General features: G+C 39.9%; 1 protein-coding gene and 1 long non-coding RNA gene across 24 annotated transcripts in view; one reads left to right on the top strand and one right to left on the bottom strand.

The window, feature by feature from the left end:
* Positions 1–3: 3 nt before the first annotated feature.
* On the bottom strand, positions 4–27,993 carry LOC134472107 (uncharacterized). The gene is made up of 3 exons (XR_010041960.1): positions 27,241–27,993; positions 3,887–4,376; positions 4–829 (listed from the first exon to the last, which is right to left on the bottom strand). It is a non-coding gene; the product is annotated as an uncharacterized LOC134472107 (long non-coding RNA).
* The window catches only part of Afdn (afadin, adherens junction formation factor), a 149,572-nt gene continuing 147,901 nt past the window's right edge, over positions 26,330–28,000 (top strand). For 18 of the 23 annotated variants that reach the window (XM_063233065.1, XM_063233061.1, XM_063233058.1 and 15 more), the window contains exon 1: positions 26,331–26,574. In XM_063233065.1, coding sequence (XP_063089135.1) covers positions 26,470–26,574 — 105 coding nt within the window. In that variant the 5' untranslated portion in view covers positions 26,331–26,469. Of the gene's footprint in view, positions 26,575–28,000 lie in introns of all 23 variants that reach the window. The other 5 variants (XM_063233060.1, XM_063233048.1, XM_063233063.1 and 2 more) reach the window with 1 other exon arrangement.

The following is a 28,000-nucleotide window of genomic DNA, read 5'->3' as shown; positions in this document are numbered from 1 at the left end:
AAATGCAGTAATTACAAATGAGGTGGAGATAACCTACAAGAATAATGGGGAAGGAAAGTAGGCACTCAATCCTCCCAACACCCCCCCCTCTCCGTATGCAGCACTGAGCACACTAGGATCCTGCAGGGGAATATGAGACCAAATGAGCTTGCCCAGCAGGAAGCACAGCGGATTTCCTCTGGCACACTTCTTTTTTATCACTCGCTCCAACTCAAGAAAATGAACTTTTTTTTTTCTTGAAAATGAACTTTTGAGGGATTAAAAAATGTATGTGCCTCTCATTAGTTAATAGCTATTATCATCCTGGTAAGAGGGGTGGAGGGGAAGATGAGGAAACTAGGACCATTTTGCATTAAGCACCTGCTTCTTTCCAGTTTTTTGCACATGTTGTTCCACCAAACCCTCCTCACTGGAGGTGTCATCCTCATCTTACAAGGTAATTGCGAAGTTGTCCCAGGGAGCACGTTACCAGTTGATCCACTGGTTCAGCCCCAGGTGCTGCATCCAGGCCTCAGGCTTCGTGCTGGTTTTGCTCTGGATCTTACCATTCTTATGTGGCTCAAGGCCATGGGTAGCTTCTCCTAGGTCCATTTCCTAGGAAGGGCAGTGCTTCTGATTTGTAGCTCCTTCACCTGTTGCCCCTTTCCAAGTTCTAGAATGCTGTTACCAAGGAAACCAACACATCACAGATTCTTGTGAGGCATGGTGTTATGATCAGCAAGATGTGGGTCTTTAGGCTTCTGACAGGCACTAGAGTAACAGTTCTGGGTGTCCACATAAGTCACAGCACAGGTTTGCCCCATGGGTACACATCCATGAGGTGGCATCTCTAGGATGAATTCAGAAAGACAACGCTACACTAAATATATATATATATATATATATATATATATATATATATATATACATATATGTCAAGTTTGCACACATTTCCTTGTTATTAAAGAGAAAAATAAGGGGCTGAGGATTTAGGTTAGTGGCATAAGTGCCTGCTTTGCAAGTGCATGGTCGCGAGTTCGATCCCTGGTACCATAAAAAAAATAAATAAAATAAAAATTTTAAAAGTGGTCTGTAGTAATGGTGCCTGGGCTGTGCCACACATACCAGAAAAAAAAAGGGGGGGGTGATCTTTGCTCTATAATTAAAAGTAGAGCCCTTAAGCTATTCTGGAAATTTCTAGAAATATCAAAGAATATCAACCCTGACAGACATTTCAGAAGCTTTTTGTTTTCCAAGTGATTGTAACATGGTGGTGATATAATCCATGAGAGGATTGCAGTACATGATGGAGACCTCCACAAAACAACATGTCTCTCAGAATGGCTTGGGATATTTCAGTCCTTAGAGAAAGTTACCATGAAGTGAAGGATAGGGCCTGTGGTAAGAGGTATCTGGTAAAGAAACCAGTATGGCCAGTCTGAATTGGTAAGTGTTCTAAGACTGAACAATTCATCTGACTTCAGGGCTTCTTTGGAAAAGGAGAATGTAAACTCATTCGTTAATAATTTTTTATTAAATAAATATTGGAACTATAATATTTTGAGTATACTGGATTAAATATGATTTATGATTACAACTGATTTCATTTGTCTCTTTTTATTTTTTAAGTTCACTAAAGAAAAACTAAAGTCACATACCTCATATGACTCTTTCTATTGGAGAACGCTGATTGGTCTTTACCACATCAAAATAGCTTGTGATTTTAGTCAAATTGTTTATTTAACATCATGTTTTAAGAAACACTCTATTTTTCTGAAGGTAATAAATATTTTTAATGGAAATATATCAATTATCATATTTTATTTGGCCACAGAATAGAAGGCCAGGAGTTGGCTTTAATGGCCTCCAATCTCTCCTATGATATATTGTCCTGTGATAGTAAACTTGGTGAAATTCCAAGATGCTCCTCAATTACAAACCAAAGGATCAAGTCATCTAAACAGAAATCACCTGGCTTCTGTAAGAGACAGCTATAAGAAGCAAACACTACTGTTCCTATACCTATGTTCCTAACCACCTCCCATGAGGACTGAGTTTCAGATTCCAAGCCCCTGCTACACTATTTAGAGCTCTGCAAGCTTATCACAAGGTGGAGACAGCAATGGACTTTCATCAGTGATAACAAGTCACATCGATGAAAAAAAAATACAAAGATACTCTATAAAATGCAGACTGCCAAGTGCTGGGGGGTTTTCCCTTCAATAGAAATTTATGGAAGTGGTATTAACTAATAATAAAATAATTTATCGAATTTCTCCATTTAATTATGGAGAAACTTTCTGAGATTAAATGAAATGTCCAAATATTGTAACTTTTTTTTTTTTTTTTTGTGGTGTTGGGGATTGAAACCAAGGTTTTGTGCCTTATCCCCAACCCTGCAACTTTTTTTTTTAGTTCCACTTTTATCTCAATGTGAAATAGAACCCATAATTAACATTTGTGTTTTGGAAGTTCATCTTCGATGATAAGGCTATTAATTTATGTCAAGTCCTGAGTGTGTCTGTAAAGGTACAATTTTCAGTCTTCACCCTTTGCTTGTCCAAATCAACCAGTGTGTAAATTTATGAGGAGAGTGATTTGAATTAATTATGAGGCTATTTTTTCATCTATGGAATGTGCTACATCAAGTTCTACTCCTTTTCTTGGTGACTCAGTCCTGATGTAGGTTTTAACCTGCAAACCTCCCTGATGTCCCTATCATACAGGATGTTGTTGCGCATGCATGGTGATGGCATGACAAGTCCTTTGGGTACCAGCCACAGTGGCTTCCTCTGTATGATCACACTTCCAGTGCATGGGCTCATCCTCTCTCCCAGCTCAGGGATGCAAGCAGAAGATGGAGCTTATGGGGCTCACCTTGTTCCTCGGAGCCTCCATGCCCTGACTACCCATCCCGTGTTTGTGGCTGTGCTGTAGCTAAGACATCAGCTCCTAATCAACACTCATGGGTCTCTCCCTCTACTTCCCTGAGAGTGCCTCATTGTGGTACATGTACAACAGAAGAAAGGAGCAGACCACTGATGGACATGGGAGCAGGAAGTCACAGTTAAGATATACTGGCTTTCCTAATTTCCAGCCCATGTTCCATCAAATCAACCAATACAGATTTCCAAGTATAGAGCAGATGTGACAAGATGCTTAGTGTTATGCTAAGAACCGTGGGGCATGAGGAGGAAAGAATGGAGCTGTTCTTGAAAAGCTTGATTCTAGAGCAGGAAAGACCTGCCAGAAGAAACAGTGAGTAAAATCAGAGGAAAGGAAGACCACTGCAGGATGGGTGGTCATAGGCACTCCCACCTTAGCACCCTCATCCCCATCTTGCAGGAGGTTGGAGGAGGAGACCAGGCACTCCCACCTTAACCATCCTCATCCTCTTGCAGGTGGTTGGCCTAGGGTCAGGGCAGGGCTCAACAGGGTCCTCTGCCAATGCATACAGGAAAATTAAAAGACAGAACTATGCTCTTCAAATGGGTCCATTTGCCCTTAAAATTAAATTATTGTGTAACAAGCTAAACCATGTTTAAAATTCTGCAAGTCCTGCCTTTACCTCTCCTCTGGCCAGGAATCTTTTCCATGGCCATTACTGGGTGAGATACCTGCAAAGCCTCGGACTCCTACCTTCTTTTCACTTCCTCCTTCCCACTTCAGAATTTCTCCAAAATCAACTCACAATTCCTGTTATTTCTTCTCTTTACTTACCCTACTTCCCATTTGCATTTTAAAGGCTGAGCTCTGACTTCCTGCCAGCCAGTAAAAAAAGAAAAGAAAAGAAAAAAAAAAATCTACCAAAACTGACACCAGGAGAGAAACTGTTCTTGGTGGGTGATTCACCCCGCCCCTGCCCTGCGCCCCACCCCACCACGAGTAACACTAAGAGTTACCTCACCTTACAATCTCTTTAATTCCAGGAAGATGCTTCTTCTATGTTTTTTCCTGCATCTCTTCTGTGGAGTTCTCTCCTTTTGTCTGCCCTTTAAATGTTGAATTTTCCCCCAAATTCATCTGTAATCTTCCTTTAATTCCACAGAAGCTACAATGCACACGCATGGTAACTTGTTGGCTAGGGCACCACTGTTTCAAACACCTGCCTTGCCGTCTTCATCTCTCTTCCAGCAAACTGATTTTCCTGTCACCAGCCTGGAATGTGCACCTAGTGCAGAGTACAGTGGGAGACAGGACCAGAAAGGCAGCAGGAAAAAGAGACAATCAAGGCATTGGAAATGTTCCAAATACTGCAGCCAGGAGGGCTGTGGAAGAGGACGGTAGACAGAGATGCAAGGTTTTCAGAAGCTCTGCAGGGATGTTGTTGTCTTCATGATGTCCAAGAAACATAAAGACTTGAGCATTCTCAGAGTCTTCCTATCCTGGGCTTGGCTCTGGAAATTAGATGGAGAAAGAGTTCAGGAGCACACACCCACGTTCCTGGCTGTAGTTTCTGTTCTCCCTGCCTGGCAGAAGTTCTCCCAGACACCCCAAAAAGCAAGTTAAATCTGCTGCACCCCAAAAATCACCCCTGGTTTCCTTAGCTTCAACAGAGATCATCCTCATTTTTTTTTTATCTTTGTTTATGGTACTATCCATTACTGATGGCCACAGTCAAGAGTCCATTCTGACTCTGTCTGCAAATTTGTCCATTTTTTCCTCCTCTAGGTGGTAACCACGACAGCTATCAGGGTCTCAACAGGACAAAGTGCCTACCACAAAGAGTTTAACTTTGAGTGTTGCAGGGGGTAAGGTGCTATGCTGGAGCAGGCAGGGCCAAAAGGTCTCAAAAAGAGGGTAAGATGTCCTCTGACCCTATTCTTTGAAAAACTCTAGAGCAAACAAATCTGTAAGGACAGACAGTAGATTGGTGAGTTCCTAAAACTGGAGGGATTTGAGGGTGGAGAGTGACTGCTAAGGGGTGTAGGAGTTCCCCTTTCAATAATGAAAATGTTCTAAAATTGATTATAGTGATAGTTAATGGCTGCATAGCTCTGCGAATCTGCCAGAAACCATTGCATGACACACTTCAAGTGTCTATAAAGTTTGTGAATCGAATCTCAATAAACTTGTTATGTAATATCTTTTAAAAGGAGCATCCTGGAGCCAGCAATAATTGAAGCTGAGAGCCATTACCAGTGGTAGCACTGAAGACTTGAGGGACCAGTGGTCCTGGAACCCAAGAGAGGGCTCCTGGGGCAGCTAACAAGAGGAGGCTGCTGAAGTCAAACCTCAGAAAGGCAAGGAGCAGCTAAGGACAGGCCCTGCACTTCCTGACTCTGCCCTCTGTTCCTGACCTACACTGCCTACCACTGAGATTCCTCAGAAGTGAGGCCAGGCTGCTGCGCACTGAGCTGGCAGTGCAGGCGAGAGGGGGGGTCTGGCCCACAGCCTGATGGAACCAGTTGGACTCTCCCAGCTGCCTCGCCCTTTCTCAGCCACCGCCACCTTCATGGGGCCCTTTGTCAGTTCTTGCTCCAAGAACAATAAAAACCTGGGGCCAGGGTCTTAGCAAGACAGTGTCCCCTTTCTTAGTGGCCACGGGGGACTGAAGTAGGCAGCACAGGGGTCCAAGTGACCAGCTACCCACGCCCAATTTTTAAAAGCAAGCAACCAATAAAATAATAACAATAAAAGTAAAACGCTTAGACAATCCACATGGCACAAATCAAAGGAACATTTCTATAAACTATGGCCACTATCTCACCCTCTAGCCGAGGTAAAGAGTCATTGGGCTGAGTCAGGGCTGTGAAGACAGAATCTGAGGCCAGTGGACTCTCTAAATGTGTCAGAGCCAGGCGCTCTGGGGTAAACATGAAGGGGTCAAGGAGGTTCGAGATTAAGGGAAGGAGCACTGCAAACACAATGCTGACAGTGTTTAATAGAGTCCTCAGAGCTTTATCCCAAACATTTGGTTTCTTCCTTTTACCCTCAAAGTTGGAACTAGTCGCCTCTAGTTGAACTTTGTTCACTACTCCTGGTTTGTCCTCATAGTCTTCACCACAACCCCAGTGTGGATCCATTTCATGCCATTCTTGGAGCCATCTGTCCACCCAGAGGAGAACGAGAAAAAAGTGGGTAGAGGTCTATGAGACCAGAAAGGTGTGGAGGGCACTACAGCGGCTTCTTTAGGGAGGGCCTGAGTCTGTGTGGGAGTCTCATCCTGGGTCCTTGGCAGTGCTGGCTGCCATGGGGCCAATCCTCTTAGTGTTAGCCCCAATCCTTGGGGGTGTCAGGGCTGTAGGGTCCTCTGCATCCTTCAGTCACTTACTGTTCATCTTAGTGAGCTTGTCTCAATTCTTGCTTAGTGCCAAAAAGAGAAGCAGTCAGGGAAGAGTTTCTCAAACATAAACCTGTCCTGTCCTGGTCACATCTCAGAGCATAGCCTAAGGCCAAGTGTGTAGGGAGGTAGGTCTGTGGTGAATGAGGAGGCAGGCAATATACCCTCCATAGGTCACACACATCAAAAAGTAGATCCCTTCAGTCTTAGGAAACAACCAGGTCACATTTTGTGAATGTGGCTGTAGTATAGTAAATTCTTTGGAATAGCAAGGAACGAAAATCATCAGAAACCAAGTGACCCAAGAGATTTCAAATGAGCTGGATGTTTACCTGGCTCCATCCACCTCTGTCAGACCTAGGCAGCACGGTCTACCACATTCTCTCATAAAAGGTACAGAATTCTTTACTTTTGTGTTTTTGTTGTCTTTTCTCCAACAGTCACACACAAATATGATAAATAGAAGAAGATACAGGGACAAGTGCTGTTGACTGGGATATTTGTTTCAGAATAAAAAGGAAAGGCAGATGGTTTTTCCAACACGGAAGACTACATGTGAGAACGTCTCTTCAAGGAGTGGCACTCAAGAGGAAAAAACCAGGAAAAACTTTATAAAGACATTTTTTTCAAGCAAACTAAATATCCTGTGGAACTTGGTGGTTTGGATGCTTTCCTTAAACAGAAGGTCTAATAAGATGATTTAGCAAAGAAATGCTATTTTAATCTCCCAGTGAAACTTTTACAAGAAGCTCTACTAAGAGTTTTTTAAGTAGTATAAATTCCAATATGGTGGTCAGCTTGCTGTGTACAATCAGTATTCAGTATGGGCAAATGATACTCATCAGGACAGACACTAGCAGGCCAGGAAGCAACTGTACAGAATAGGAGGAGTCTGCCCTTCCTTTAAAGAGGAACTGAAACAGAAGGAAACACTACAGTATTATGGAATTTTAAGCAGAACTTAAGATTGATAAATTAAGCATGAACATCAATTCATGGAGCAATAGCCCTTATTCTGTGGTATCTATTTGCTTTTAAACATTTTCTGTACTATATAAAGGTCGTTTGACTGATGACATTTTCAGTGTGCACTGACACCAGACTCTCAGGTACTTACCCAAAAGTGAAATGGGGAAGTATCCGAAGAGCTCACTTGAAAGGAGAGAAAAATGTTGGAAAATGTATTTACTTTTCATCAGTCTGTTTGCTGTGTAGATAGAATCACAATATGGCATTTGATTGTAATTACAAATACTGGCTGAAATGTTGGGCGGGTATTAATGATGTGTTGACAAATACTGACCCATACTACCTGCTGAGCATGGAAGCCCTTTTTGACTCTTAGTGTCAGAGGAAGGAATTCTGTTTTGGGGATGACTGCCATTTGCCAAAGTGCCCACCTCACAGTCCCTCTGAGAGCTGGGGTTTGAGACTCTTGAATTTCCAAGTGAGCACCTGTAGGCTCACAATACCCATGTAGGCAGCTGACCTGCAGGCTCACAATGCACAGGTAGGCAGCTGACCTAAGCCCCCCAGATCAGGAACAAGGACTTCCATGCTCAGCAGGCACTGTGGGTTTCGTGTTTGCCCCAATACCACTCTTACCAAGCCCTATGGGAGTGACACAGTATGTCCCAGGGGGCTGCTTCACATACGGTGGGTCAGTGTGACAGCTGTGCCCAATTGGGCATCTCCAGTCGCTCGTAATGGGCTGCAAGCAAATTTGACCCTCTTCCCAAAAACTTGACCCTTGTCTAGTCCAAGGCTGTGTACCCCACCACTAGTCCTGGAAAACAGTCTACGACAAAAACTCGCAGCATGTGCAGCAAGTAAGAGAATCACAGAGAATTCTCTCCTAACGGTGGACAACTACTTAGTACAGATTAATAAATTAAACAGCTGAGAAGACAATCAACCTGCTCAAGATCAGAAACTATTAAAATGAGAAATTCAAATCTAAGTGGATCCGACTCCAGAGCTCTGTACTGTGAAGAGGATTAGCACTGGACTTGATTAATCACCTGGTAAAAGGCATCATTTCCACAACCCCTGACTTTATCTCACAAGTACTTCCCATATGCAGAACAAGAGATTCAAGAAACCAGTCTGCAGAGTGGAGGGTATTCCTTCCAGTGTGTTTGGCTCTGACCTTGGGGTGCAGAGTTGGGCAGGAGCCCCCACTTGTCCAGACCAGGCCACTTGATATGCAAAGTATAAAGCACTTGAATTTGGGTACAATGTGAGATATTTCTTGTATGCCCAATATTATAGTCATAATTTTTTATAATTTATAATTCAGTTAGAACATAAGTTAGGTTCTGAACAAATTGTAAGTTACTGGTTTTGTGTATTTCTGTAGGTATTTCCTACCCGAAAATACTTTTTGTAAAAAAAATTAAATTAAATTTAGACTACAGTTTACTTCTAAATATAGAAAAAGATTTACACACTTGAAATGTATGGTTTTATCCTCATTGTTGATTACCTATTTACTTCAAAAGTATTTATATCATATGTGTCATTTATTTTCAAGGGGAGAAGCAAAAGTTCTAAAATTAAATAACTACAAAGAACCTAAAAGAAAAAAGTAACCACATTTTTGTCTACATCTAACCACTTCAGGAAGTAGAAACCACAACAGGAAACCATTCTGACCAAGCGTGTGACATCTGCTGTATCTAACTTGGCCTAGGTTGCGTGTTGCTCACTGGCTTACTGAGCTGTAGTTAACACTGATAAACAGTGCACAGGTTGGAGGGGGCTACATGCTAAATTTAGCCTGAATGTGCATGCATGAAGATATCAGGACAATGGTACAATGCTTCCTAGTCCTTTGGGAACCCCACCACCACTCTGGATACGTGTTTTTAAGTATTTTTCTCCCTGCTAAACAAGAATTGGGATAGCTCAAAAGAATTTAGACATAAAGATTTCTAAATTATAGCTTCTGAGCTTAGCTGGGAAGTTTTACATTAGTAATTCTGATAGCAAAGGAAGATAACTATACTTACATGCACTTTATAAGTATATATCTGCAATACATAAGGATTACATTCATTGTAAGAAGTTGGCTGACACGTCTTCTTTTTATATCCTCTTCCCCTTCCCTCCACCTTCCTATTTTCAAAAGATCTATTCCCCTGTTTCCTATTATCCATCTTTATTATACTCTTATTTATACTTTGGGTTTCTCATATAAGAAAAACCATGCGCTACTTAAGCTTGTGTATTTGATTTATTTCATTTAATATTGGGTTTATAGGAAAATGTATATTCTATTTTTGACTTAATTTTTTTAGTTCAAAAGCTGCGTCCTGAAAAAGTACTCTACCTTAATGTCTAAATTACATTTAATATTTAGAAACATTTTACCACTTGCTTAATATGCACTTTAGAAATATTTACTGTACAAATAACTTTTTTTTTAAAGACAAGGTCTCACTACAGCTCATGCTGGCTTCTATCTCAATGATCTTTCTGCCTCAGCCTCCCAAGTGCTGGAATTAAAGGTGTGTGCAGTAAAACTAACATTTTACAAATTGATTTTTTTCTTGTTGACAAAAAGAGTAAAATGAAAAATTTACATCTATAAAATTCATTACAAATATTAATATACTATTAATCATAGGGGTAGGAATGATTGAATATTGTCCTATACTGGGAAATAGAAGAGTTACATTTCAGTCATAATGCATTATGTTCATGTTAAGTATTTGTGGCGGGGGGATAGGGTCTTGGCTGATTTTGAACTCACTACGTAGCCCAGGCGGGCCTCAAACTCACAGCAATTCTCCTACCTTGGCCTCCCACATGTTAAATTATAGGTGTGCATCCAGCACACTTGGCATATTTTCGTTTTCAAATGCTTTTTCTATAACATAAATGAACCTTAGAAACAATATACCAAGTGAAAGAAGCCAATAATTAATGATTATCTGTTTATGATTCCTTTCAAATTAAACTTGCAGAATAGACATAAAATAGAAACAGAACCTTGACTAGCAGTTGTCCAGGCCACAAGGAATTAATATCATGAACAATAATTGCAGTCCTTCTGGGGTAAAGAAAATTTTATGAAATTAGTTTGTGGTGATGGTTGCATAATTTTGTAAATATATTTAAAACCACTTACGTGTATATCTTTAAATGTGAATTTATAATATAGGAATTATAGCTCCATAAAACTTTTGTTTTAAAAAAGCAGTTGAACTTCCTGAAATAATATCAATATCACCCATGTTCCACAATAATAATTTGAGTCTTTCTGTATTCTCAGTTAGGTATCACGCTCCCCATTAGTTCATACACATATTAGAATATTTATGCTAATAAATAAAAGCAAGTGTTGGTTTTTCAAAAAATTCAATGAAATAAACAAAACTTAAGACATGAGTGGCCCATATCAGAATGAGAGACATCATTTCAGATTCTTCCCACAAGAGAATGATTTCAAGATAATATTATGAACAGTTTCATGCTCATATATTCAAATTTTTACATGAATTGCATATAATATTAGGAAAAAAATCTAAGTTTCAAAAGTTATAAAAGTGGACATAAGAAGAGATAGAAGATTTGCATAGTTCTTGTCTTAGTTACTTTTCTCTTTGTTGAGACAGAAAACCTGACACCCAAAGTTAAAGGAGGAAAAGCTGACTTCAGTTCACAAATTATAAAGGTTTTCTTCTGTAGTCAGCTATTTCCCGGATAGGGCAGCACAGCAGAGGGTAGCACGGAGTAGAAACAGTTCACGGAGCGGGAGGTAGCAGGCAACAAGCGTTAGGAAAAGCTGTCAGCCCGTATTTCCCCTTTAACTCATCCAGGCTATCGGCCTTTATGGAGATGCCATCCAGAACTATGCTGATTCCAGTGGTGGACTAATTTAGTATGACACATCCTTAATGCCAGTATCACATACCCTCGATCCAGCCAACTCTGGAAAGCCCCACCTAGGAGTCCATTAGGCTTTGTGAGACATCTAGATACAGGCCATAAAAATTCTGTACTATGAAAGGATTGTAGTTGTACTTAAAGCTCTTTGTCTCTTATCTAGTTGACTCCTTCCATACAAAATTTCAGTCCAAAGTAAATTCTATAAATATTCAAGGTGGGTATAGGCAAAGTGCGAGATGGGAAAAGGGGAACACTTTCCAGGAGTTTCTATCTAACACTGACATAAAAACATAAAGAAGTCATTGTACGAAATAAAAGTGATAGGTCAATCTTCCTGTGCATTAGGATGTGAATTTTTAAATACACATTAGCAAACTAATAATAATACATATAGAAAGGATAAAAACTTGTGCACATTACTGGAAGTAGCATATTAACATTGTAGAAAATCATTATACAACTGATAAAGCAAAACATTCAAAAAAATTTAAATTCATTTATGATTTAGAGAAGAAAAAATTCTTAGTAAACTAAGAATAGAAGTGGTATTACATTATTATGGTAAAGATATTTTTAAAAACACCAGTGAAATGTTAAAGCTTTTCTATCTGAGATTAGGAAGTAAACAAGAATTCTTTTCTATATCATCACATTTAACTCAACGTTATATTGGCAGTAATAACCAGTTCAATAAAGGTATAAGGTTTGCCAGAGATAAGAAAGTTTCCATTGTTTGTTTGAAGATAGTATGAAGTATGTGCTGAAAATGACCATTATTAGAATTAAACAGTGAATTTAGTTTAGGACATAAGGTAATATTTTAAAAATCAATTCTATATCTGTTCACTCACAATGGTGGGGGAAGAAATATTAAAACAGAAATCATTTATAAGAACAGAAAACATCAAATATTTAAGAATAAATATTCAATACTTCATCTTAGCCAAAAGGTCCATAAGTGAATAAGGTTAAATACAACAAAAAGATACACAAGGACTACAAAGTGTAAATGACACATTACTAAGAAAATTTAAGATGCAAGATATAGCATATTCATGGATGAAATTTGTTATTATGAATATATCAATATTCCCCTGAATTGATCTAGAAATGCCATGTCATTTCACCAAAATTCCCAGCAGGATTTCTTGTGGTAATTTACAAACTGATTCTAAAATTTGTAGGGTACATGAGCAGCTAAGAAAAACCAATACAATCATTAACAAAAAGAATAAAGCAGAGGACATAGTCCACAAACATAAAAGCTTACTGTAGATCTTCAGGATTAAGGCAACGTTTCTGTGCATTAATAGACAAACAGACCAAAGACAAAGAATAGATAGAGCCAATAGACACCCAGATAAAACGTGATGTATGGCAAAGGAAGTTTGCAGAGTAGCAGGGATTTTTTTTCCATCAAAAGATGTTCCTTAGAAAAATTAGACATCAATATGGAAAATAACCTTAAAGCTATGCATCAAAGTTAATTCTAGACAAATTGCCTTTCTAAATGTGAAGGATAAAACAATAAAATGTTGAGAAGGTCATATAAAAACTTTTATGGCTTTATGGTAGAAAAAAATTATTAACTAGAACACAAACTAACACTAGTCATAAGGATAAATCAAATTATATCAAAATGAAAAACTTCTAAAATATAAAGAAAATTTTGTAAATGAGGAGGAGAGAAGGGGTTGAAGGGAAGGTAGGGGAATGGGAAAGAAAGAATCAAGTTATGTCATGTACAGGAACAAATTTTCTATGATGAATGTGATCATTATGTATATCTAAAAGGTACCAATAAAATCTGATTTAAAAAATAGGATGAAAGATGTTACCAAGAGTGAAAAGGCAATCCACAGAGAGAATATGGAATGTCTCCAAAAATCTCATACCTTCAGAGGTGGGCATTGGCTTTTGGAGGGTGGTTGGATGAAGGGGTGCTGTATTATCAGTGGATTTATGCATGGGTGACTTTAGAAGCTAAGTGTGCCATTGAGAGACAGGCCCTGGAAAGAGGAGGCAGGTCACTGAGCATTACCTGGAAATGTCTATCTTCCTCGCTGGGTCCCTCTTTTACTCTGCTTCCTGACCACCATAGCATAAGCAGCTTTTCTTAGCAGATTCTTCCACCATGCCCTTCCTGCCTTGGAGACAGCCAACTACATACCTGTAACTATGAGTCAAAATAAGTCTCTCCTCTTTTAAATTATGGGTGTTGGACATTAAGTCCCAGCAACAAGAATGTAACTACAGGTAGAGAGTCTATAAAATAAGAAAAATAATTATATTCAGAATATATCTATTATCTTAATTATTTTTCTTGTTGCTGAGATATAATACCCAACATCCAAAGTTAAAGGAGGAAAAGTTTATTTAGCTCACAGTTATGAGACGTTTCAGCCCATGTAGGCAGGCTCCAAAGCAGGGTGATATGAAACACAGGTATTGCATTAGGTACCAAAACAAGCAAGGGGATGACAGAGGGGGATGACAGCTCTTTCTATCCTTTCTATCTTATCCAGGCTACTTAGGAAGGATAACACTCACTCCCTTAATCTTAGTGCCTTTGCATTGCACCAGTGTTACACATCCTAGATCCAGCCACTGAAAAAATCCCTACCTATGACTGCATGAGGTTTATATCTAGACATAAACCATAACACCAATACAGTAGCTCCCACAAATAAAGATACACAGCCCAACAGAAAAGACTTCAAGAACTGGCCAAAGAGAATATCCAAATGATGAATAAATATACAAAAAGATGATAATTTTAATTAGAAAGGAGAATCACAACATATCCATAAGAATGTGTGTAAAGACTATCAACAGAAGCCTGTAATGCTGCTGATAGAAATGTAAATTAATTTAAGCACTTTCAAACTTGGTACTATTTGCTAAATGTGTTACAAGCATTCTTATGCCTCAACAATTCCCCTCCCCAGGTATAAATCTTTTTTTTTTTTTTTTGTCTTTTTCCTTTTTATCATACCGGGGAGCAAACTCACGACTGCCTACTTGTAAGAAGGCAGGTGCTTATGCCGCTGAGCTAAACCTCCAGCACCACCAGGTATAAATCTAGCTGACTCATGTACTCATCTCATGCATCTCATCCATACCACTGTACTTCTTAATAGTCAGAAACTAAAAAAACTGTGCAGATGCCAGAGGAGTCACCAAAGGGACATTGCACAGCAATTACAGGAAAGAACTTATTCCCTCCCCCACACAAAGACACAATTCGAGTAAATGCATCCGAATGTACAAAATGCATACACTGCATGATTCTGTTTAGAAACTTCAAAAGCAAGACAAATTAATCCATGATGTTCGAAGTCAAGATAGTGGTCGACTTTACCAGAGCATGAAGGGTAGGTACCGGGGAAACACATAAGCAGAGCTTCTGGGGTGGGAGTGATATTCTGTTGCTTTGAAAATCTGTGTGTGTTTACAGAAGTGTTGATTGAACTGCACTATTACAGGACGTACTTTTTTTCTTATAGGTGCACAATAACTTACCTGTTAATGAGAGAAAAGTTATTGCTATAGAAAGTGAGCTTTGCAGGACGTCAGAAGAGAGAATAGTGCCAACTGCAATGGCCAATTTGGCTCTTTGGGAAAGTCTACAGGAAACAAGATAAAAAGCAGGAGTTAACTAAGAGGGGGTACAAGAGAGATTACAAGATGATAACCATGTGCAAGGTGCAGAGAACAGCTAGTCTGAACTGGAATAAAGTGGTTGCTAGACAGGTTCCCAATGCCCTTGCTCTGCCCTTCTCCCCAGAAGGCAGGATGTGCATGTGACTTGGCTCAGGTGCTGGCTCACACAGCACTAAGTGTGGTGACATCCTGCTGTCTCTGAGCCTTCTGCCTGGACCAATTCAGGACATTCATTAACTTTTGTGCTTTCCCCAAGACATATAGAAGTGAACTCATAAGTGTTATGTATTTCCATCTAAGGACATGCAATTGCAAAGTAAAAAAATACTAATTTGGCTTCTTCCCTAGAGCTATCTCCTCAGGCAACTGAACTAGAGACTAGCTCTTTTACCTCAGTGGCCTGTATAGGAAATTGTTAAATGACTATAGAGGGATCTCATGTGGTTAATAGCTGCTGGAACTTTCTGACTTGCATTATAAATGCCTGCAAATATTGGAGACTTGGTTTGCAGCAGACTCTTGAGAATTCCACTGGATCTGATTATCATTGCCTTCCAAAGATATCTGTGAAATCTGATGTTCTTTTTGGTTTCAAGCAAGCAAATATACAATTGTTTTAAGAGCTGGACACTTTCTTTGTCACTTACTTTTGTAAGTTAGTTTATTAATTTAGTTTTGTAAATTGTGTTATTAATTCACATATCTAGGTTTTAAAAATAATATTTTATCATGTGGTAACTCTCATTTTCACTTTTTCAACCACTAAATAATGTAGGAAATACTCTTAGTTCACGAGCCATGCAAAAAGAAGAAGTGGGTTGCAGTTTGTCAGCTATAGCTAATAACATTAATATTTGCTCATATTTTAATCTACGTTGCAAATGCTCAGAATTAGGACCTAACAGGGGAAAAGTAGATTTGTGGTATAGAAATTATTTTGAGAAATAGAATTTACTTGTTTTGTTGTCCCTTATAATTGCCTCACAACTAATAAGCAAATTATTAAATTAAAATTTAATATTTGGTATTAATCTTTGAACAAACATCTCTTCGTTAATTTACTATATATTTAAACAAAGGTTTAGAGACCTGTAATTGAGTATATATTGGATAGTTTGTTATGTATTCATTTGGCTAAAGCTCTTTCTAAAATCTATTTTTTTCTATTAATAGTTTAATATATTTAGATATTGAAACTCAAACTATAATCTTGACTTCTTTATTTAATAACTGTACAGGAAATCAATAGTTAAAACTTACTCTTTGAAAAAAAATCTTGAGTTGAAAAAGATAGCTTCTGGAGTCCCAATTTAAATACATATCTGGAGTCATCTAAAATTCTCTTGTAACTAGCTGCTGGGATCAGTGTTTTAAAAGATGCTACTGATATCTTAAATTTCTCATAGGAATTATGACCACAAATTATTGAAACTGCAAGTACCTACTTCTGCTAATAATGTATGTCTTATCACACTGTAGCATACAGGCTCACTTAGTAAAAAAGCAATGATATATATGCAATATATGTGTATACATATATATTATAATCACTTTAAAATTTAATATCTGGACAACAAATTGGTTTTTTGTTGGTCAAAAATGTGAGTTAATCTACAATGAATGTGTACTTATTCATTTTCCCTTTGATACCTAAGTAAATCTGTTAAACAAAGAAAAGGTCTAGAAACAAAAAAGAGTCATACTTCTTAAAACAGATACTTAGGTAAAAGATAATTGGAGATTTATTTGAATAACTTAAATTTTTTATTCTATAATTTCAGTTTTTCTTCTAATTGTTTTAAATTGATTTTCCTTGTGACTATTAAATTAGAATTTTTTTTTTGTACTGGGGATCAAACTCAGGACCTTACACTTGCCAGGTAGGTGCTTGTGCTGCTGAGCTAATCCCTGGCCCTAGAAAGTTATTGTAAAAAGACAAGAATATTAATCCATAAAAATTTATCAAAATATATTATTGTTTTGCCATATTAGCTACTTTAAAATATGTATCTGTGTCTTTAAAAGATTGTACTATGTCAAAAATATTAAGCAGAGCTATTTATAGTTATAATTGTCCTACAAATCAAAGAGAAATAAAATTTTATTCTCTGATATTGCTTTGTTTCATGGCATTTTATAATATCAAGAAAAGAAAAACATAACAGCTTTGAAAACAATAATGAGCAGAGCATATTTTTTTTTCAGGATTGAAGCTTATTTTTCTCTGTCAGTATTACAAGTCACTTCTTCAATTGTTTACAGAAGAACACTGAGTTTCAGAAAGGTATCTGGCCATTAAATGGCCAAGAGAAGTTGGATTAGCTCAGGTCTACATGATTCTATGTGCTGGTTCCATCATGCTGGGTGCAGTCACCATGCCTGAAACAAATGAAATGCTGGCCAGCAGGGTTTAATCTGGGCCTTAAAGTTGATGACATTTGAGTCCAGACAATTATCAGTGGCTTACCACAACACACACAAATTCCACTGAGAGATCAAGCAACCCTCCAGGGCAGCTGGTCTACAGACTCTGACTGAGCTCTTACTACTGGGCAACAGGGCACATCCACAACTTCCATGTCCTCTGCACACCCACTGCAGCAAGGGAGAGAGGACCAGATGTCACATCTGAAGTAACACACTCTGGTCATGCTTACTTAACAGGGTAGAAGATGAAATTCCACGGGCCAAGCACAGGACAGTCACAGCCAGCTAAACAATGCTGATGTTCAAGAGGGGATCAGGGTTTATCTGATGGATATAAGCAAAGGACAGTCGTGGTGGAGGGAAAAATAAGGGTGAAGCTGGGGGGCTGGAGAAGTGAAGGTCTTCTTCCAAGGTCCTTGTGGTGAGCAAAATGATTTGTGAAATTCACATATAGAATAGTAAACTGAAAAATTAACTGGGATGAGTTGTCTCTGATGCTAGGATTTTATTAGGATTGGATATAATTAGAACAATGTTTGGGGAAGATTGGAATGGCTTGTAATGGGTAGAGAATGGAGCTCACAAACAAGATCTGGTAACAGAGCTGCAAGGATTAGTCAAGCACAGAGTCAGCAGGCCTGTGAGGAGCACAGGAGGTGGCAGTCTGGAGAAAGAGTGGAAGACAGGCTTGACAGCAGGCCCAGGAGTCTTGTAGATGGAGACAACTAGAAAGATGGGGTGATTTGGAAGGGGACAGGTGGATACTTGTTTCCTCCTATTTACACAGTTAAAGCATTTACAATATATAATATACCAAATTTACTGTAGACAATTTATTGCAATAAAAGTAATCATAATAATATATTGTCCTTTCCCTTAAAAAAAAAAAAAAACGCAGGAGGATATTTATTATGGCTTTCTATGGTTAAGCCCTCCAAATAATTTTAGTCTTTCTGCAATATCCTGCAAGTTCTAATGTAGTACCTTTTAATAATTAAAAATAAAAATATGCATGAAGGTTAAAATTTAATGATTTTTTCTCTTTTTTTCCATAATTACTGCTTATCTCACATTCAAGTCTATAGAGAAAGCTCTTCATAATTTCCCTGGATGCCGATGTTCAGATTCAGAAGGAAACATGACCTGTCGATAGATGCTGGGTGAGCACTTTCACAGGCCTTTGCTTATCTTTAATATGGCCCTTATAATAGCAGCTTGGTTAAGGATGGCAGTTCAGGGACCCTGCTATAATTGTTTATTTTTCACACAAGGAGATTGAGTATCAGAGAGTTAATAAGGCTATGTTCACTGTCCTATAAATTGTGTCAGACATGGATCTCATCTCAGAAATTGTGGCTCTGAATCCAGTGCTCCTTCCTCTGATTACAGGTATAGAACTGATTTTTGTGCAAGTTCAGTGCCAGAATGGAAATAGTCTTACTTCGTCTTACTTCTTACCTCAAAGATTTTTCATTTCAAAATATTTTCCTTGGTCTTCCCATCCTGCTTTCCAAGAATATTTCTCTGTATTTTTCTTCTTTCCATTGGGGTTTTTATATCAATCAGTAAATTTATAACTTCAGAGATTTCCTGTTGGTTCTTAAAAAAATGTTCTTGAATTCTTTCTCAGTTATTTTATAATTGTTTTCTCCCTGTATATGAACCTCATTATAGCACGTATTTTCTTAGGGTTTCTATACATTTAATTTAAAATTATCTTTAGAATATTTTTATCTTTAGAATATTCTATATTTTTATTTTGTCTAGAGTGAATTCATCTACACTGCTGATTTTGATGGTCATTTAGCATTTAATGTATTTTGATGCCTTGGAATTTTTGGCCTGTCAGCTCCTGGGAGATTTGTCTTCCAGGGTCTCATTGCTCACCTCTCTGGCTCACCAGAGGGGCCGGGAGTCCTGTTGTGGTGATTAGAGGCATCAGATATACTCAACGGCTGGTCTTGTAGTCCTGTTCATAATCCTGTGTTCATGATATCTCCACTTACAGGCACACAGCTTCATCTAAGTCACACCTGAGGCTGAAGTTGACAAAGGCTTCCTCCTCTCCCTGGGAGCACTTTTAGCCCCACACAACCCCGGCTCAGCTCCTTGGGATCTGCCTGCTCCCCGCCCTGTGCTCCATCAGGCTGATCCTGTCAGTCCCTTCCTATGAAGCACGTGTCTTGGGAGACCCTGGTCCTCAGCCACTTTTGGCTTTATTCAAGCACCCTGTAGGTAGCTCCACATTTTCTTTATTTTTTCACCCACCTTTGGGGCATTTACAGCAGATACCTGTTTGGGAAGGTGCTTTAAAGCTTACATTCATACACAGTATCATCTTAACAGAGACCCAAGGCTAAAGTTTTGTGTCTTCATAGGATTGTTGCAAATATTAGTACCACTTTTTAAACATTTAAGTTGTACTACATTTTGAGAGGAAAAATCCTATGATTTGGTATTTTTTATTTTCAGAGATGTTAGTAGGTCAAGAAGAGATTTTATTTGTATGTTTTTTGATATTTCACTTTCAGGTTTTCATGAACAAGTCATTTCTCAACGTTCCTTTTTGTGATCTTATTTTAACTACTAATCATTTTAATATTACACTTTCTTTTATTATTTTTTTAACCAATGGAAGTTTTCATTACATATTAGTTTACTAGAAAAATTATATATTCTCTCTACCGACATATATTAAATATATACACAAAGGGAATGCATTTTCTAGTAGGAAAGGGTATGAAACAAAACAATAGTTGCTATCTTTGTGTCACTTGTTCCTAGATGTATTAAGTTACTAATATTTCCCCTAGTGCTTTCTAGTTTATAAAGCCTGTGAAAACTGAAGTAGGAATTGAGTTTTATCATATTTGGTTCATCATAACAGCTGAGTTTTACCATGCCTCCTACATTCTCTGTTGCCTTTCTTTCATCAGTAACAAGTGGGAGGTAGAGTCATATTAACTTTGCATCAGAACTTTATTTTAGGAATGAGGCAACCACACTTGTTTCTTTTTCTAGTCTCATTATTTGTGACTATACCTACTAGTCTTAAGAGAAAAGGTGAAGGACTGAATGGAAACCCTTCACAATCTTCCACTGTGGAATACCCAACCTCATCATGTTTGCTCAGGTGAGTAGAATCTGGGTCTTGGAGACTGAGTGGAGAGTGGCTACAAGAGCTGAGGTGCTAAGGACCTCATAACACCACTTTTGACAAATCCGAATCCGTGAGCACTCATCAGTACTGTGTCTGTCACATGCAAAAACTGTGCTTGTGCTGAGATAGCAGATAGAATCAAGAACCAAGGCAGGCCTCCAAAACAAAGAGAATTAAACTAAACAGGAAATAAGGCATATTCAGAATTTCAAGGCAAAATCAAGCTTAAAGTAGGAGCTAAAGAACAAGCTGCCAGGGGCTGGGGATTTAGCTCAGCGGCATAAGCGCCTGCCTTGCAAGCAGGCAGTCGTGAGTTCGATCCCTGGTACCGATAAAAAGAAAAAAGATGAAAAAAAAAAAAAAAAAAACCAAAAAGCCAAGCTGCTAGTTATGGGAGATTAGGGCCATTTTGAGAGTTACAAATGCCAGGGAAACTCCACAAGATGGTGAGCACTTCAGGACCAGGTGGGGATACCTGTTGGACCAAGGTAGGCAGCATCTGAGAAGAGGGAAGGGAGGTGAGAAGTAGATGAAAAGAAGACAAAAAAAGGATACAGTCACAGTTTCAGTTGAATCCTGATGTGACTGAGTTTGAGAGTACATATGACCCACAGTTATTCTTAGTCTGTTGAATAATATTGAATAATATACAGCAATTTGCAAGTTATTAAGTAGTCACTGCTTACAAGGTATAAATCACCTTATATTTATAATACCTTTCACAGAGTTTTATTTTCTTTGCATTCAGAGAAAATAACTTGCATATTTAAGGAACTTTTTTATTTCTTCAGCATCATCTTAGGTTATAAAATGCTAGTTAGGATATTTAATCACAGATGTCTTTCTGGGTTGGTAAAATTAAATTTTGCTAAACAAGTAAGATTAAATTCCTATTTTTTTCTTTTGAAGACAATAAAACCAAACAAAATAAAACAAAATAGTCAATCAAAACAAAACAATGAACATGGTACATGACTTCAAAACAAGATAAAAAGAAATCAATAATGGCTACCATAATGCCTCTTGTTATCTTCAAAATAACTCCCCATACTAGAAACGCCATAAAATAGCACAGAATAAAACCAATAAAAACAAAACAAGGAAAGCAATACAGGACTTCAAAAAGATAATAGTAAAACAGCAGTGGCTACCAAAACACCTCTTGTTATCTTCAAAGTAGATACCTATACCATCAGACATAATACAATTCAACAAAACAAAATAGAATAAAATCAATTAAGACAAAACAATGAAAGCAGTACAGGGTTTCAAAACAAGATAATAAGAAATCAATAATGGCTACCATAATATATTTTGTTGTATTTGAAATAGCTGTCCATGCCGTCAGATATAATAAAATTAGACAAATCAAAACAGAATCAAACCAGACAGAACAATGAAAACAATACAGGTTTATGGCCACTGCCTTCCCTTTTTAAACACTTCTTCCCTTTCACTTTCACAAGAGGTAGTGTGCATTTTAAAAATTTTTTTTAAAGAGGATAAAACAGAATAAGACAAATCGAAACAAACCAGTGTAAAACATATAGGACTTCAAAATATTACAAAATCAACAATAGAAAAAAAAAACAATAGTTACCACAATGCCTTTTGATGTCTTCAAAATAGCTGCAGATAACTTTGGACACAGTAAAAACCAAACAGAACAGAATGGAATAGAAACAATAAAAACAAAACAATGAATGCAATACAGGACTTCAAAACAAGCCAGTAGTAAATCCAAAATGGCTGCCATAATATGTCTTGCTATCTTTGAAACTGCTTTTCCTGCCATTGGATTTGACAAAATCAAACAAAACAGAAGAGAATAAAACCCAACCCAACAAAACGCTGGAAATGATACAGGACTTTCAAAACAAGGCATAGGGAATCAACAAAGGCTGCAACCCTCAGAAGGAGCTCCCCCCTAGATGTCACACTACATAGACCTGAAATGTTAGTGAAACACCAAAGCACAACAGGTATCCAATTGCATTTCACCTCCAAAGCCATCATCATAGTCTGTTTCTCTGGATAAGCCTGTCACTTACAGCAGGGGAGGGAGGAGGTTGGTACTTCTTGTTTGCCAGCTGCGCTCTGGAAGGGGCTGGGGTCTGGCTGTTCCAGTCTGGCAGTGGCTTGACCATGGTGCTGGTTTACAGACTGGGTTGCTTGCTGGTGTGGCTTTGTTCTTTCCACCCCTGGTCTGTAAATGGCACTGCCTCACGGGAGGAGGCTGGGGTCTGTCTGTTCCAATCTGGAGGCAGCCTGTGCAAGCCACTGGTTCCCAGTCTGGGTTTGCTTGCCAGTATGGCTTTGTTCTCTCTACCCCCAGCATACAAATGGCCTAAATTCCTATTTTTCAGGCCAGGAATATAGCCCAGTGGCACAGCACCTGCCTGGCAAGCAGAGTCTTAAGTTCAATTTCCACTACCAAAAAAAAATTTTAAAAAATACTATTTTTCATGCTTTTTATGCTACTACTTCCTTTTGTAAAAACTTGCTTCTTCAAATTCTTTTAGCTAACTCAAAATCTGACTAAATATTAGGAACATGGGGATATAATACAATTGAAAGATACATTTGTTCATTTATCAAGTAGTATATACTTGGGGCTGGGGATTTAGCTCAGTGGCATAAGCACTTGCCTTGCAAGCGGGCGGTCGTGAGTTCGATCCCCGGTACCGATAAAAAAAAAAAAAGTACATACTTGTAGAAACTTAACCTCTGGGATTTTCTGGGGTTTTGTTTGTTTGTTTAAAATATTAAATCAAAGCATTGATTTGTTTCAATCATGGGTTAGGCAAAGATGTGTTGGGTTATTTAATTTTCCAAATTAACTAACTAGATTAACTTTCACACATTTAGGGCACTGTAGAGGATGATCCAATTTACATAATGTGCTGTTTGCAATTTTATTACATTGTTTTTACTTTTTGTTTAAAGACCAGTCTCTGAATTGATATGTCCACTCAAGGGATATAAGATGTTTATGTAATTATATGACTGAACTATTTCAAAATTAGACAAATTTACTGTAATATGGGATTTATTGGTGGATAGAAAATAAAGTGACCTATTACTCATTAAATACAGTTGATATATTGTGTCATTTGTTATTCTTAGGTGTTCTAGACTTTTTCTTGTTACTTCCTATTTTCTGCAAATTGAGGTAAGAAAAGGTTTATTATAATCGGTCTCAGGAACTTATTTTCATATTATATTTTAAAATATATATATATATGTATATATATGTATATATATATATATATATATATATATATTTTTTTTTTTACATTTCAAAGGCTGATACAAGAGTTTGAGGCCATGAGTTTGAGGCCAACCTGGGTTACCCAGTGAGTACACAGTGAGTTCAAGACCAATGAGTAAATCATGTTCAAGACCCTGTCTCAAAAAAAAAAAAAGATCTTGTCTCAAAAAAACCCAAAATATAAAAAATTATTTGTTCTCATATATTAATTCTGATTATATTAATGCTGATAGATCTTTCTTTTTTAATAGTGTAAGTAAAAATAATCTAATATTTTAAAACGGAAAACCAAGATTTAAGTATAAAATAGAAATACATTTTTAAGCACTGGCTTATTGATTGATTTAAAAGTTATCTTTTGACTTCATCCAGTACACCTTTGTTTAGCTTCAACCCAATCAATTATCTTGAATTTTAATTTACTTATCAGATGGGTTATAATAAATCTTACGTGATTAATTTTTATGTAGCATTTCTTGAATATCATTTAAATCATATCAGTTCTTTAATTTATTGGATCTCAACAGTATGGTGCACTGAGGACAGAAAAAGGATATAATGATGTTTTACTCTTTTAGGTGATAAAATAATTAACATATAGCTAAGAATATTATCTTTGTTTCCTGAACAACAAGAATTAGTAGAGGATGTCAGCTTGAAATTTTTCATGGCACAAATTTATACTGGTTCTGTCACTCAGGCTTAAGGGTCACAGATATTCTGGGCTTTTAAAGATTTGTTAATACAGGGTGTTGGTTGGATATTGATATACCACTCATATATCACACAAATGGGGATTTTTAGTCAAGCAGAAAATAATAATTAATGCTGATTTAAAGTTTCTGTGTCCTGTATCATATGGTAGGCATTTCATATGTACCAAATATATATGTGTATGACACATATCTATCTATGTATCATAAAAGTAACACTACAGAGTCCATACACTTATTTTCTAGCAATACTAAATTTGCTCTCGCAATACTGCACTTTGGACATCAACAATCTACGTGCTAGCTTTGCAAGCTAGTTATTTACTCAAGAAGGAAGTTATTCTTGGTCATTGGGAATAAAGCTTTCACTGTTTGAATTCAGCTCACATGTGGCTGTGGGCCTGCAGGGCATGTGTGCAACATAGAGTCCTGAGCTGTATTGAAACTAGGATGCTCACCACAACGAAAACTAGCGTTTATAATGAAGCACAGGACCTTAATGACATAAAAGAACAGGGTGCTAAAACATGAAGATACCATTTATACACAGATGCTTTTCTGCAAGTCACCACACTTTGATTTTGAAAAAAAAGACTAGAGATCTATTGAAGAATTCATTCCTCATGGCACTGGTTCAACACCTCTGGCTCCTCTGCTGAAAAGCACCCTTATGTAGCGGTACTGTCCTACTAGAGCAGAAAGGAAAGCTGAAGACAAACCCCAGTCCCATAATAGAACTCTCTCCTTTCCAACAGAATAAATCCAATTGGTGGAGAGGAGAATTATCTCCATAGTAGGAAAAAAAAAATTACGCCACAAATATACAGGCTGTGTCAAATACATCTCAGTATTTGCATTACTTAGCTTTAGTATTTCAAAGATCGATGCTTTTTGTTATATCACAGAAGCCAACTCTGCATGAATGAATGAAGGGAATAATCTACTGGGATGTGCTCTTCAGCCAAAATACTCTTGGCAGAAGGGGGAAATTAAAGAGGAAGACACTTAATAGAACAAATATCCTTAAAATTTATAAAATTAATTTTAGGTTTCTAGGTTCACTAGGACTTTCAGAATTAAAAACTACACTAATGTGACATTTCCAAGTCCTTAAAAGAGGCACCTCAAATCCCTCTCCTCTGGCACCCCATTTTTATTATTTTAACTTTGTGGTGCAGTGTTTATGCCCGTGGAACATGTGCTACACTAGAGAAGGAATTGTTTTGTAAGTACACAGATGGACCTTGGCACTCCAGCCTCACAGTGAAACGTGGGACAACAGGGCAGGGATTCAAATAACACTAGGCAGCAGGCAACAGGGTTGTCTCTGAAAACAAGGGGGGGGGGTCCTTTAAAAATATTATCACTGGCACACACACAAAAAATAATGATTTGTCTTACTCTTAAAGCAGCTTGAGAAGGTTCGCTTGATTTGACCCTAGCGTAAAGAGAGTCCATTGGGAAGGGACGCTGAGATACCCAGGGTCTCCACTGGCTGGTGCTGCCTATGGCAGTGAGCGTAGTGGACTCTGGCCCTCACCTGTTCAGTCTGAACAACCCACACCCTCTCATCAGAACATGGGGCCGCCTTCGGAACCCAGTGTCTGTCCGGGTTCAGGACTGCAGGTCAAGACCTAGAGCCCCTCGGAACCCAGCGTTGCCCGTCAGAACCCGACTGGATCCCAGACGGCCCATCAGGACCTGCCAGGACCTGGGGTGGCCGGTCAAGACCCGGCAGAACGCCGGGCGGCCAGTCAGGACCCGTCAGGACTCGCCCGCCCCGCGCGGCAGCAGCACCTAGCGGAGCGGCGCGGAGGTGCGGCGGCGCGCAAGGCGGAGGTGCGGATGAGGCGGCCGCGCGCACGGCGGAGGTGCGGTGGTGGCGGGGGCGCGCACGGTGGGGCGCGCGGCGGCGGTGACGCGCACGGCGGCGGGCGGGGCGGCGGCGCTCCTCGGCGCACCGGCCGTGGCGGAGGCGCGGGCAGAGTGGCGCGGGCCGAGCCCGGGCGGAGGACGCGCGGCGGTGGCGGCGAGGCGGCCTGAGGGCTCCAGCCGGCCGCTGGAGAGCTCGGCTGCGACCATGTCGGCGGGCAGCCGCGACGAGGAGCGGCGGAAGCTGGCCGACATCATCCACCACTGGAACGCCAACCGGCTGGACCTGTTCGAGATCAGCCAGCCGACCGAGGTGAGCGCCGCCGCCGCTGCCGAGTGGTGGAGGAGGGAAGGGGGCGAAGCAAGGGGGAGGGGAACGGATCGGGAAGGGGAGGGGCGCGAGGGGTGTGGGGTGGACCCGCGCCGCAGCTCCCGGAACCCCAGGCCTCCCTTCGGGGCCGCGCTCGCCTGCTTCGCGGGCTCGGGTCCTTCCCCGCCCCCGGCCACCGTGCCCATCGCGGGCCTGGCCGCAGAGCACGCCCCGCCCTTGTCTCTGGCGTCCCGCGCCCCCTGTCTCCGCGCGCCACCTCCAGGTCCCATGCCCCCCACGATGACTGCGCCCCGCCTCCTGCAGACCCGCCGGTTGGGGTGGAGTCCCGGGGGACATCAGGCTGCCCGGGGGCCTGCGTCACCTGTGTCTCCGGCCACCTCTCTGTGTCGCCAGGACTGCATCTGGCTGCCCCTTTTTCCTCTGGGACACCATCTAGTTGCTCGCCTGTGCCTTAGGCATCCCAAATGGCCACCCACCTGTGCTCCTGGGACCCCACCAGCCCGCCCACTTGTGCCACCGGAACCCTGTCTGTCCACCTATGTCGCCAGGACCCCACCTGACTGCCCAGTTGGGGACTTGCCTTCTAGGACCCGACCTGTCCCCCGGGTCCCCACGTGGCCGCCCACCCCAGGGTTTCTGCCACCCCACCTGTGCCCCCGTGTCTTCCTTTCGCCTTCCCGCCGCCGAGCAAGGTCCATGAGCAGGAAGGCGGCAGCGGGCCGTTCGCCGCGGTGTCCTAAGGGCCCGGCGGGTGGCGCGTTTAGTCCCGACCATAGCCTGTCTCTCTCATGGCGTCTCGGAGGGTCGGAACGTGGTGGCGGTCACTTGCCCGCCTCAGTGGACGGTGCGCGAGGTTGCCCACGCTCCGCGCCCGGCTCCGCATGCGCCGCCTGCTTGGAAAGTTGTCCCGACTCCGCTGGCCGGCTTGGGCCTGGGCCAGTGCGGCTGGGCAGGGCACCGTGGCCAGCAGGCAGGGCCGCGGAGACAGGAGAGATTGTAACAAAGCGGTTGAAAGACTTCTGCAGGGCTTTGCCAAACGGCGCTGAGCCCAGCCCTCTGGATGGCGGAGAGGGTGGGGACGCAGGAGGGCCCCATGGGGAGACCTTCCTGACCTAACACTGGACCCAGGATTTGTGCTTGTTTAGATTATTTCAGTAGCATTTGTTTTTGATTTGTTGTAATAGGCAATTCAAAGTTAACAATCTTTGCTGGACTACTAGCTTTTAAGCAACGAAACATATTTGACAGATTACAGCATTCTTAAGAAATTTAAATCCTTTCCTTATCATTAAATTGCATTTTATATTGTTGAATAAATTCAACTTTTACCTTCTTGAGATTGATTTTGCCTTGTATAGGAAAGCTTGCATTTCTTCTGCCTTGATCTTTTCTTTGACCACATTTTACT

The sequence above is a fragment of the Cavia porcellus genome, unplaced genomic scaffold, assembly GCF_034190915.1.
Source record: "Cavia porcellus strain 051 isolate PalLab524CR breed Dunkin Hartley unplaced genomic scaffold, mCavPor4.1 scaffold_22, whole genome shotgun sequence".
Lineage (NCBI taxonomy): Eukaryota > Metazoa > Chordata > Mammalia > Rodentia > Caviidae > Cavia > Cavia porcellus.
The sequence above is the reverse complement of the archived record's forward strand: the minus strand, read 5'-3'. Positions and strand labels throughout refer to the sequence as shown.